This window comes from Numida meleagris, chromosome 1, assembly GCF_002078875.1.
Source record: "Numida meleagris isolate 19003 breed g44 Domestic line chromosome 1, NumMel1.0, whole genome shotgun sequence".
Taxonomy (NCBI): domain Eukaryota; kingdom Metazoa; phylum Chordata; class Aves; order Galliformes; family Numididae; genus Numida; species Numida meleagris.
The window spans coordinates 138,753,179-138,766,037 of record NC_034409.1 but is presented as its reverse complement, the minus strand read 5'-3'; the positions used below and the strand labels follow the sequence as shown (position 1 = coordinate 138,766,037).

The following is a 12,859-nucleotide window of genomic DNA, read 5'->3' as shown; positions in this document are numbered from 1 at the left end:
ATACCGCAATAAACAGTGGGTGTTGGCTGGCCAGGATTGCCAAAAAAGATAGAGGTCCTGCCCTTATTTGCTGTATTTGACAATGTATATAATCACATCAAAGTAAAGTTCTCTGCATCAGGGCTGGCAGAAAAAAAGGAACTTGGATGTTCTCTTCCTCAAGGAAAACTATACATTTTGTTCAATGCATGAAAATTATTTTTTTTCCTATAATAATGATAATAATTTTAAAAAGCCCCAAAAATTATACTGTAGAGCCCTTGAAGGCTAATGCAATACTGAAGTCACTGGAGATATTTTCATGGAGTTCAACAGGAGCGAGGCAGAAGCCTTAAACATGCTTAGCAGCTTTAAACCGAAAATACAAAATACTTAGAGACATATTCAAATATGGAATTTAAAATTATCTATTGTTATCCTGTATTTAAGACTGCTTGAAGATTTTTGAATATCTGGCTAGCCCTGAACATGTATTTATAACAACAAAAATAACAAAACCATCAACTAATTCAGACTGACACTGCAGACATTATTATTTTAAGGAATTTCTATGTGCATTTTACCAGTTCAGTTTTGAAGATCTAGCTGTCCTTGAGGGCAGAGGTGCAACGGCAAAATTGTTTTTTGTTCTGCCATTTGGTTTTCATACTTGGCGTTCATAAACAGACTGAGTGCAAATGTGCTTGTTTTCTTACAGCCTCAATGCTTTTTTACCCCCTCAATTTGGGAAACGAAGTGCAAATTGCAAAACCTCCGTGTTTTAAGTGCATCTTTGAATTAACATGCAATAGAATAGTGCAAACTAGTTCAGGAAAGCGGAACCTGCAGATGGTTTTATGTGAGGGGACACAGCTCTGGCACCCCCAGCACAGGAGGCCCTCCACAAAAAATTACCTATTCCTTTCTGTGCCTTGCAAAACGGACTGAGTCTTATCTCGCACATTTCTGAAATGTGACATGACAGGCAGGTTCGAAAGCTAAATGTTGGATAATGGTTGGCAAACAAAGGACATCGGTTTTTGCATTATTTCTTTAATTACTTTAACCCTTGTTCTAACAGAAAGCATAAGGCCAGAGTAATTCAGCTTCTCCCTTTGTCATTTGCCTGCCATAAATATGCACCAGTCTGCATTTGAAAAGCTGAAGGAGGCCGCAAGCTTGCTGGACATTTATCATGCTCTGTTCCCTGTTAACAAGCAAATACTTTAGTTGAATGGCCCATTAGCAATCATTGTCAAATGCAGAATGCAAGGTGCTTGGATGTGACCGGCCTGTAAATTAGATGAGGGTGCCCCTGTGCTTTGGAGAATTTCAGCAAATGAATTGGATCTTTTGATACAGATTTCTGAAGGTTAAGCTGCAAAAGAGGAAACATATCTGAGTACTTCAGACTTATGCCAATCCGTTCGACTCCCTATATGCACTTGTTTATTTTTCGTTTGCTAAATCACACCGACATCAGCAGCTTGACAGTTTGGATTCTGGAGTTCCCTTTCCGGGCAGAATTGTGAAGCATTCCAGCTTACTATGGGGTAGGATACGAATGATAAATTCAAGCATGTAATTAACATCTTTATAAAAAAAAAATATGAAAAGAAAAAAACTTTAAAAGTGTCCAAGCCACTGCCAAACAATCAGCATGAATCCCATTTCGCCGAGCTCATCCGAGGCTCATTCCCACTAAAGAAAGACACAACTGTTATTGTAGGCTTGGTGCTTTTTTTCCCTTATGTCTAGACTGCCTAACAAATGCAGAGTACTTTCTTTTTCCCTTCAGTAGACAAATGAGCAGGCAATAAAGTAAATATTTCTCTTTCGAACGGTAACCCCGATTTGCAATGTAATGTTGACTTGAAGTTCTGGGTGTTTATGGTTGTTATTTGGGTAGAAAAGCAAGACTTAACTACTTGGAAGGCTCTTTATGAGAAAAGGCAAGAAAAAAAACCACACAAGCAGCTGCACTAGGAGAGGTATTTTACTACCTTTGCAGCTGCAGATCGCTTAAAATAAATGACAAAGCAATGGCTATATTCTGCAGGCTGAACCAAGAGGCTGACAGCAAACTCATCCCAATGACTGGGGATGGGGGGGGAGGCAGGGAAGAGAGAGAGAGAGAGAGAGATGCTTATCTCGGTTTATTTCTAGATTTCAGGCAGCCTTTCACGAGTAACCACCACCTAGAGACTAAGCCAATCAATTCGGTTATCTGCAAGCTTTCGTGATAAATAGGAAAGAATGCTGATTTTGGCTTTGGTTTCTATTTTCCCTACTACTTTTCTATTTTTGCACAAGAAATGCCTTCATATCACCTGGCTGAGGCAAGGACAACACAGCATGTTTGTGCTGCTCCCACGGAGTGTGGGATTGAGACCACAGCCCAAAACACAGCCAAAATCACAAGGCCTCTGTTTTCCTGGCAGATAACCCCAACCCCACCTGTCCCTGTGAACGAAAGGAGACGCATGGCTGTTTCTGGGCCAGGCCTCGAAGAGGAAGGCCTTTAGGGCCTCACCACCACAGATTGCAGCTTCAACTGGCCCCCTCTCCAGATGGAGCAGCAAAACGAAATCCATCTTTACTATATTATACATCACCAATGAGCAAGAACTGAGCAGCTTTTCTTCACTGCTTTACCCAGCCCGAGTCACAAGTAGGGCTTTCATACCTCCTAATCCCGCTCCCAAGTTCTGTGCGGCTCTCACATAATGCCCCGCAGCACCGAGCGAGGCCCTTAGTCTCCAGCACCCCTTTCAGAGACGTGTCATTTCTAACATCAAGCTAATCTATATGTTGCCATGGCATCACCCTTTATCTGCCTTTGCATCTTATGAACTGCATGGATTTACCACATTATTTTTATCTGAAAGACAGAAAATGGTGGTTTTATTGCCATACAATCAGATTACTGCTGCTAGTTTCTCTATGCCTTTTTACCATACTTCAATCAAAAGGGATCAGTTTCTTTATACTCTGCCCTTGATTTACATTACATCTGTAAAGACCTAGTCTGGGTTGTAATCCCCTTATTAACTATGACCAGGGTTGATTTGCCTAAAAATAAAAGCAAATTGTGTCAGACCTTTTCACTTTGTTTTTGATTCGGAACTACAAAATGGATTACACTAAAGAAATCTTCAGAGTTCACACGGCCGGTATAGTGCTGAATTTAAAATGAGAATTAAACAAGTTAAACATGGGAGCTGTGTCAACGGTTTACATTTTCCATCATGGGAGAAAGGCTGAGCTGCGTTTGTCTTTGTGTTCCCCAGCTTTAAGGAGACAATGAAGCCACAGGAGTTTTTCCAAGCTCTTCTGACACCGTCCCTTTGCCATCCTCCCTTCCTCTGCTTTCCAGGCAGCTCTCTCCCAAACTCCACTCCCCCGCCACTCCCTTCCCCCCTCCGCCCCCAGAACCGTGATCTGCTTGAAAGTTTATAGTTCCACAGCACTGCATATTTTAATCAAAATATTTCAAGCAGTGTAACATTCCTATTTAAGTTTCCACAATGCCTCACAAGGAATGAGCTCACAAGCAAATCCATGTAGATGTATGATAAATGACCTGAAAAACAGGTTCCTTTATGTCAGCAGCCAAGGCAGGCAGACATTAGGCTCACATGAATAACATTTTAATCACTACTTTTTTTCCTCAGAAGAACACTTTCTTCTCATTTGCAACAAGCAGTTTCAAGTACTGCAGGTTATGCGACAGGGGCAGACCAGATCCTCGAAGAAGCGCTGGCTGCTGTGCAGGCCTGCAAGGCCAGTATCTGTACCAGCATGTCACCGCCATCACTTCAGGCCCTCACTGCCTTCCCACTGCAGGAACCTCGGCTGAATTTGAGACAATCCTAAGTATCACACCTCAAGCAATGTGATTTCCTTACAATAAATCAGGAAGGAGGAGAGAGGGAAAAAAAGGAGGGAAGGAGGTGTTCTTGTGTGTAGGAAGACAGAACTTTCTGATTCTAGCTTGACTTTTAGTCACTGACTTTCTGAAGGCAATTACTTCATTAAACAAAGTGAAACAATACAGCACAGCTTACAGATAACATACTTCACAATAATTGCTATAAGTCATATAGCAATTATACTGCACATATGAAAGGCTGGAGAAAATAACCAAGTGAAAAAAAATCAGGCTGCCAGTTTGTTCTGAATTCATTTTGTTAATTCAGTGGTCTTAAGACCTGGCTACAAACACCAGAGATATCAAATGGACTGGAGGCCACCACTCACTGCTTGTATTAGCACGCCAAGTGTCAACAGCTATGTTTTGGGTACAATTCAGAAGCATGTGTTTAAATCATTTCAGCCTTCCACTCCTGTTTCTTCAGCTTGAAGCTGCAATTGTTGAGGTTAGAAAGTGCACTCCCATGACATTCGACTCCAAATAAATTCTTGTCTAGCAGGAGGCTACCAAACATGTTGTGAGATATCGTTTTAGCAAGCTCTTTGTGATTCGCCAGGCTCACTTGTCCTGTGTAACAAGGACTGTCCATTACCTACAGTTTATCATCCTGACAAAATGTGAGGAATGTGGATGTGAAAGCACTAACAATTCCACCCCTGGTGCTTTCTCCTTTTTTCTCTCTATATTAAAACCGACAAGATTAACCCAAATGCAGACTGCAGAGCATAGTTCAAGGGGCTATTCAATCGGCAGTGAATGTGCATTTGTTTACCTACAAAAATAAGAATTTCAGATACAATGAGAAGCAGTCTAGTCTATATGCTACTGAACAGACCATTTAACAGGGTCATCAATTGTAGTTTATTTTATCGGTTTCTGACATGTGAGCATTCATTCAGAGATGGACTGTGAAATATCCCATATATAATTGGTTATCAGAGATACAGAAAAACAGCTATGTAACCTAACTTAATCAGTGTCAAATGCAGCAGTTCTGAGCATAAGCTTCCACATGTTACCAAGGAGAACTGCTTTGCTCACCAGCCTACAGCACGCAAGGCATAGCAACACTGAGACAGAAACAATGGGTTCTGAATGAAATTTCTCTGAGGTTTGACTGAAATGCACTCCACAGTGCTATGCTCCATCATACATTTCAGAGGCAGCACTCAGCACCTGGGAGGTGTAACAGAGGTAATCTACACACACTGTTTATCTTGGCAGAGAAATGGCAGAGGCAGAAAGTCCCCAATTAAAAAGTATCAACAGGAGTTAAATGTACAGAATGTATTTTTCACTGTACTTTCAATATCATGAAATCTACTGTTGTTCAAATGAGAAGTCTGCAACACCTACAAAGACATCTGTAACAATGACATTTAGTCTCCCAAGCTATAAAGTCACAGGTATAATTATCTTGTGTATGTCACTTAAATACACCTCCTGTGATTGGGTTGAGGCAGTGAAAGCAGAGCTGTGGGAAGGGAGAAAAGCAGGAGGAGCAGGGCAGGGAAGTCTGTGTTCAAACAGCTACCGCGTGCTCTCAATCCCTGCCACCTGCTAGAAATTACAACCTCTAAACTTCAGTGCAAAACCAATTCAGTTTATATGTTCACCTTAACCTAAAATTTATTATTTCTTACTTTATATTAACCTGACTAATAACTTCTCCCAGCATTTAATTGCCTACCTGTTCAGCAGATTTATGTGCTGAGGCTTTCAATAGAGTTAAATGCATAGCTTCCCTGAATAAATTAACCAGCACCAAAGATAGTTATTATTTTGAGCCTGGAAAGGAGCCTTATTATGCTATGCTGAGATCCATTCAGCAGCTTATTTCTCAAGCAGCTTGAATTCTGAGTGAAGACAACCTTGTCAAAGGAGAAATTATTCAGTATCCTTCGGGCAAACAATTGTGACAAGAATTACTAAGAAATCCTGCTCCAAGAAGGGAAGCTCTCTCACCAGCAGCAATATCAGTAATGCATTTGTAAGCTTCCTCAAAGTAGAGGCCTCAGAGTGGCCTATAAATCACTAGCCCCAGCAACTGAAAAGACTAATTTTAATAGTGTACTTCTTCACCGTGGTGATTAAGCTTCAATGAATCACTCAAGAAAACTCAATTACATCAACAGCAGAACCTATTTTTAAGCATGCATTTAAGTTGAAAAAGTAATTAAATATTATCATTAGATCTACCATTAACAACATTCAAACCTTTTTTTTTTTGAAAAAAAAAAAAAACAAGCAGCTTAAAATTAGCCAAATGGAAACAACTTAAATGTGATAAAGGAATCATATCCCCAGGCTCTGTAAGATGGGTTGAGTTCAGCTGCTTTGGATATTTTCATTTCACTGGTGGGCCATAAAAGCTACCAAGGTAAGTTGGAAGGGAAGAAAAAAAAAAAAAGAGGGAAAGCAGGGTGGAAACGGAGGAGCTGCAGAGGCCTGAGCAGCTGCTGTTCTGCATTGGAAGAGTGACCTCTGTAGGAAAACACCGCGTACAGGGCTGGGGAAGCACAGCCTTCCCCTTCCTGCGGGGCTGCGCCCCGAGCACAGCGGGCCCACTCGCGCAGCGCAGCCCGGCCCACAGCTGCGACTCGGGAGGGCTCAAATCGCATCGTAAAGCTCGCCCTAAGCCGGGCGGTTGGCTTTACTCTCAGGTGTCCTGCCATTCCTTTCCTCAAGCCAAATAAAGGTTCTGGCTGCACGCAGCATGGAAGTGCAGACCAAAGACCGGAGCTAAACTTTGTTATCTTAACAGGCTTCCCACCTGGTGTATATATGATGTGGTCATTTGTCACGCAGTACTGGGAATAAAAACATAGCAATGGGTAGTCCACGGTGTTCCTGTCAGTTTCCCTTTTCTAAAAATGAAAGATTAGAAAACTTCGCTGGAAAGAAGTCACACAGCCAATGTTTTCATTACTGCTGATTTCTGCCAGTGTTTTTCAATGAATTTTTCTCCAATAGGAACAGTGATGGGGAGTGATGACAGCAAAGCAAGACTCCTTGGTCAACGCAGGCTGCCACTCTGAGCCCAAACTTGGAAACCTTCACCAAGTTTTCAGAGTCTGCCACCCACGCAGGATTAAACCCCAAATCCAGGAAATACTCCTTTCTTCTCATTTCAGCACAACATTTCCTCCAAAAAGTCCCCCGGGAAAACAGACGTGTACTCACTGGACTTAATGGGAAATTTAAAATTCAGTTAATTCAGTGTATACGGCTTACTTTTAAATACATATAATCATTAAAGATGCCGTATGAGTTAGATGAAATTACTCTCATCTCTGGTGGGAAGCTTCCTAAACTCATTACAGACTTTCTCCCTAGCATGGAAAAGCATTGCTAAGGTGCTGCTCATCACCCAAGTTCAAAGGGTTTCACCACTAGGCAAAGCCAACTTTTACTTTGCATACGACAAAAATGAAAGGGACAAAAGTTCTCTCATCCTGTAGACTGCTCCTCAGAAGAACGGCCCACTTCCCAAGAAGTTCCTGTTCGCTAAAGTAGTTATTTCTTATCCTTAAGTTCTTGAAGGACATGCTCCTATTTTAAGGGAGTGCTTTTGATGGCAAAGCTCTGGGAGCGCATGTACTTTTTTGCCTGGGTTTGTTAATGAAGAATGACACTTAAATGGTTGTGTGATGGGTAATGCTTAGTTCATTACTCACTGCCATGTGCCTTGATACCATCAACTCCACAACCAAATTTAGCCCTGCTATAAGCAGATGGAGCTTCGCTGGGCTCAGTGGGCTGAGCGTGCATCTGCAGATGGAGAAGTTGAAGAGGATCACCCCGCAAGAAGAAGTTCCCTCCCGCACCCCGGACAGAGGGCGGCGGCCCCGCAGGGTTCGGCTCAGGGCCACCGCCCCGCCCCGGTTCCCTCAGCTCTCCTGGCAGGGCCAGGCGGCGGGGTAACCCCAGTCCCGCTTCCTCCCGGCAGGGCCGAGCCCCGCGCCCCGTCCCCGGGCTACGGAAGGCTGGAGGAGGAGGAGGGCAAGAGCAGGGCGGCCACTTACTTGGGGTTGGAGGAATTCCAATAGATGGGGTCTAAAACGATGGACTTGGCCAGCGCAGTTCTCCATAAAACCATGAGGGCTCCCCAGCAGTACTTGCAGGCGGAGGCGTCGCGCCGCCGCGCTGCCATGGTGCCGGCGGGCGGCCCCGAGTCCCCGCCCGGCTCCCCCCGCACCTGGCGGCGGGGGCTGCCGCTGTCCCCGGCCGCCGGGACGGGGCGAAAAGGCGAAAAGGACGCGCGGCGGCGGCGGCGGCGGTTTGGCAGAGGCTGGGCGAGAGCCGCGACCGATCTACTGAGTCATGTATGCCAGCCGCGTGTGGGCACTCCTTCCGCGGGGTAAAGATCCAGGCCACCTCCGGAGCGACGACGGCAGGAACGGGCAGCGCCTCAGTCCTTCCTCCTGCTCGGGATCCCCCGGCTGCCTCTGAAGATGCCACTCACACTGCCAACTCCCATTTGGATCCAGTGCACCGTACACATTCACAGTGTCTAAGGCTCGCGTGAAACGAAGTAGAAATTAAAAATAATAATAATAAAAAACAGGCGGTGGGAGAAATCAAGGGGTTGGAGCACTGCCACGATTGAGGCTCCTCCCGCGTCTCCCTCTCAGCGCTCCCCGCAGCGTGCGGTCCACACGGGCACCGGCCCGCGCTGCTCCGGACGGCTCGGACGCAGCCGCGAGTCCATAAATCCACTCCTGGAGCCGGCACCCGCGCTGCTGGGCAGGCGTATCCGCAGCGCTCCGATCCCTGGGGGCTCCGCCGCTGTCCTTGGCGCCGGCACGGACCCCGGAGCGGGGCAAAGGATGATAGTAATGATTAAAAAACAACAACAACAAAAAAAATCAGAAGAGGAGGGAGTCGCAGCGTCAAAACCTCCCTTTCTCTCTCCCTTCTCGAGATCCGCAGTGCGTGCCGCGGCGGCGAAAGGAGGAGACCCGGGCGCGTAGCTCAGCGCGGAGGAGGCGGAAAAAAAGAAGCGGCGCCCGCCGCCGTCGTTTCCACCGCGGCGCCTTCAGCCGCGCCGCCGCTCTAAGCGCTCTAACGCCACCGCGGCTAAGTCCCCGGCGCAGGAGCGCGGCCAGCAGCACAGCGCCGCCGTAGCCATATAAGCGCGGCCCCGCCGCCCCGTCGCCGCCGCTCATAGGGCCGCCGCCGGGCCGCCGCGCTGGTTGGGCGCTGCGCGTGTCACTTAGCGGCGGGGCCGCGGCGGGCGGGGCCGCGACGGGCCGGGCCCAGGCGGCAGGTAACACCCCCCGGCCCCGCGAGCGGCCGACGGGGAGGGGGAGCAGCCGGCAAGTGAAAAAAGGAGGGGGGGGGGAAAGCAAGAACTAAAAGTCATTGCTAAAATTGAGCGCTTTGGAAACATGCGTCTGCCTGCAGCCGGGGATTGGACGGGAGTTCTCCTCGTCCACTGCCGGCCGCCCGCTCCCACGCGCTCCGTGAGCTTCCCAAGTCCCTCCGGTTGCGCGGCGACGGGGCGGCTCGGCCCTGAGTGGGAGTGAGGCCGGAACCGGCGGAACCGGCGGTGGCAGTCCGAGCTCCGCGCCGCGCTCGTGTCCCCGCCGGTCCCGGTCCGCCGCTTTCTGCCCTTCCACACTTACGGGGGCCGGATTTTCGGACCCGACTTTTTTTTTTCAGCCCCTCGTACATCCCACTCGGCCCTGTTATCTCATATCACCATTCACTTTAGTTGTTATTAAGCCCGGTCAGCGCTGGACGCGCTCGCCCGGTGGCGGCGGAGGACCTACGGAGGGGCACCGTCACTCCCGCGGAGGCGCTCCCGCCGCGCTCGGCCCGGCGCCGCTTGCACGGCCCCACAGCTCCCACTAGCGGCCGGCGGCGGCCCCTCGGCTGCGCCCCTCGGCCGTGCCCGGGCCGCGAGCCCACGCGGTTCCCCCCGAAAGGAGCCGCGAACTGCGGGCGGGGGTCTCGCTGCCGGGCTGGAAGCGAACGTTTCCTCGTCCAGAGCCGCGCGGCGGTGAATAGGCGCTGCTGTAGTACGCGAGAGGGGTTGCAGAATTTCTTCCGGCAGGGATTTCATGCCAAAATAGTATCTGCAGAAAGGCTTCAAAGTTAAATCCCAGGAAATTACGGCGCCGCTCCCTCTGTCATTTCCCTACCGTTTAGTTGAAGCGAGCAAAGAGCGCGCGACAAAGGATTGCAATAAAGAACCAAATTCGTATAATTTTATTCTCAGAGGAATATCGGCGTTCATTTAAAAATCGGCGGGCGAACGCCGCGCAGGCGGGCAGGGAGAGCGGCTGCGGTTTACTTTTCGCACCAAACATCGAACGCGTTTTAAGTAAACTGCTTAATTCAATTTGAATTCACAGGCAGGAGGAATTGCAGAGCCGGAGACGCGCTTTGGTGGGAAAAGGATTCCTCGCCAGGACGGGGGCTTAGCGCCAGAGTGGAAGGCACAGATTGCGCGTCGGGGGCCGCCGCGGAGCGAAGCGCTTCGTTATCCGGCTGTGAACAAACGCGCGGCGCGGAGCCCGGCGGGAGCCAAGGTAAACACGGAGCCCGACAAATGCTCCCAAGCACCACCGACGTGTAAAGTGGGTTCGCCTCGATTTTGTCACGCTGCCTCTTCTGTTTGTTTGGAAGCAAAAGGTGATGGGCGGTGTTCTGTGAAAGCTGTGAGTAAACGGTGACCTCTAACTCGCCGTATCCTTTCCTTAAGTAAACCGGAGGAAATGAAGAGCGCTGGTATTGTCTGAAAATATCCTCCTGCGGCTAAATATATCACTTGATTCCTATTGTCCAGCGGCTATTCATTTTGCGTAAATACAGCTGTTTTCGTCCTCACCGTACTCGCTGTAACTCATAATAATAAAACCATCTTGACTTGGGAACCCGGCGAAAAATGGAAACTTATTTCTGGGATACCCCAAGCAGCAACGGTTAAATAACCCAAAGCGATGCGGCTCCGGCTCCCTGTCCGAGCTGTTGCGGGTGGGAGCAGTAAGCGGGGAGCGGGCGGTGCTCGGCTGCCGAGGGCCCGGCGCGCTGCTCCCCGCGGCCCCGCTGCTTCCAAGGGCATCACCTCGGGCAAGGAGGAGACGTGGGAATACGAGACGGGAAGAGGGTAAAATAATAACTGAAAAATAAATTACAAAGTTAGCGCGGCTGTTTTTATTTTTATTTTTTATTTTTATTTTTTAACGCGGGGGGTTATTTCACGAGGAAGGCGAGGAGAAGCGCATTTCGGGATTCGCGGGGAACGTGACTCCCTTTCTCGGGGAGGAAATGCTGCCGGCGCCGTGGGGAGCGACGCCCCACATTCCCTCTACCCCCCGTCTGCCCATCCCGGCGGGAGGCCACGGGCAAGGACGGGCAGGCGAGCGAGCGAGAGCCGCCGAGAGCGGGTGACCTTCAGGGAAAAAGTAACGATAAAAATCAGGGCTCTCTTGTTTGCACTGCTTAAACCTCTATTTCCTTTACTTCAGACTGCTCCACGGCAAAAGTCGGGTTTATCCCAGAATAATTTGTTTTGGTTTCTTTCCGGCAGCGAGGGGGGTGACGCATAAATATTTGCCCCGATCCTAAGAAATCTGTGACACAATTTGCAGCTAATTTGAACCGAAGCAAGATTGGGCCCGCACCCTACATTCGCTTGTAAGCATGTTATCAGAAATAAGAATACACGGGACAGGAAATTTTTAATGGAAATTTTGAAGTGGAAAAGCCCACCCTCACTTGTCATTACTCTAAACATTACCAAATGAAAAGTGGAAAAGATGTAACAAGGATTGCCACATTTAATAAAGATAAATGGTCGGGCTATTGCCACTTCTTTAAAGCAATTTAAACACAGCGTTTATTGGTTGTATAGAAGGCCAAGTGTGCTAGATACTTGAAGAAGCTCCTAAAATACCATTAACACCATAACAATGTATCTTCTGTATTTATGGTAGAGTTAATGTATATCCAGATGTTTTAGTACTTCTCCATGCCTGTTTTATAACTGCAATTTTGGTTAACCATAGCTTTTTAGAAAATGAGCTTGGCTCTTCCTAAATATAGCCACAGAATTGAAGCAGCCTTGTAATAAAAATCGGACAAGAACTTGGTACATTCTAACCATGCACTTCAGTCCTCTGATTTATTTTTACACAGACTCTCACTAGCATTTAGTGAAAATAGAAATTTTTATTTATTTGTGGTCTGTAGTGAAATAGGGTGGGAAAGGGACTAAACCTCTACGACACTACTCCTCTTTTTCTAAGGGTTTATGTTTCCTTGTCCACAGCTGACCACTGAGCCAACATAGCCTAAATGTCAGTCCAGGAAAGATGATAGGAAACATTAGCTTGTTTAGTATGGAAATGTCAAGAGAGGCTCAGTACTCCCCAGCTGGCTAATGAAGCGATGGGATGGCAAGAGGGAGAATAACCCTGACATGCATGCATTTGGTGGCACTAGCATGAAAGTGAAACAGATGCGTGAAAAAGTCACGGTTCAGCTCCACTCAGTTCACTCCTGGTCCAAAACTATTCGAGCCTGGGCACTGCTACCATATCCGTATTGGAAAGAGCCTTTGGCACAGATACCTTCACAATTCTCATTCTGCAATCAATCACCTCTGCAGTGCAAACTGAACAGTATTTATCAAACCTGAATTTTACTTGAACTTGCACTTAAGTCAAGACTCTGCAAGAGCACAGCTAATCATTTCAGTGCCGCTTGCCAAAGTACACAGCCCCAAATACTCTGAGAACACTTAACAAGACATTTTGTGCAGTTGGAAGTGAATCACAAACAATTCTAAGAGCAGACCTCTCCACGTTTGGGGTACACTGAAAGAACAGCACAGAAATACAGAGGCAAATTAACAGCATTACGAAGATGGGTTTATGATCCTCAAATCAGTAAGAGCAACAGCAAAGATGTACACTTCTGTTTTAAAACAAGAGAATG

At 47.5% G+C, this 12,859-nt stretch overlaps 1 protein-coding gene across 1 annotated transcript in view; it reads right to left on the bottom strand.

The window, feature by feature from the left end:
* The window catches only part of EFNB2 (ephrin B2), a 43,791-nt gene extending 34,753 nt beyond the window's left edge, over window positions 1–9,038 (bottom strand). The window contains exon 1 of the mRNA XM_021415641.1: window positions 7,939–9,038. Coding sequence (XP_021271316.1) covers window positions 7,939–8,066 — 128 coding nt within the window. The 5' untranslated portion in view covers window positions 8,067–9,038. The remainder of the gene's footprint in view (window positions 1–7,938) is intronic.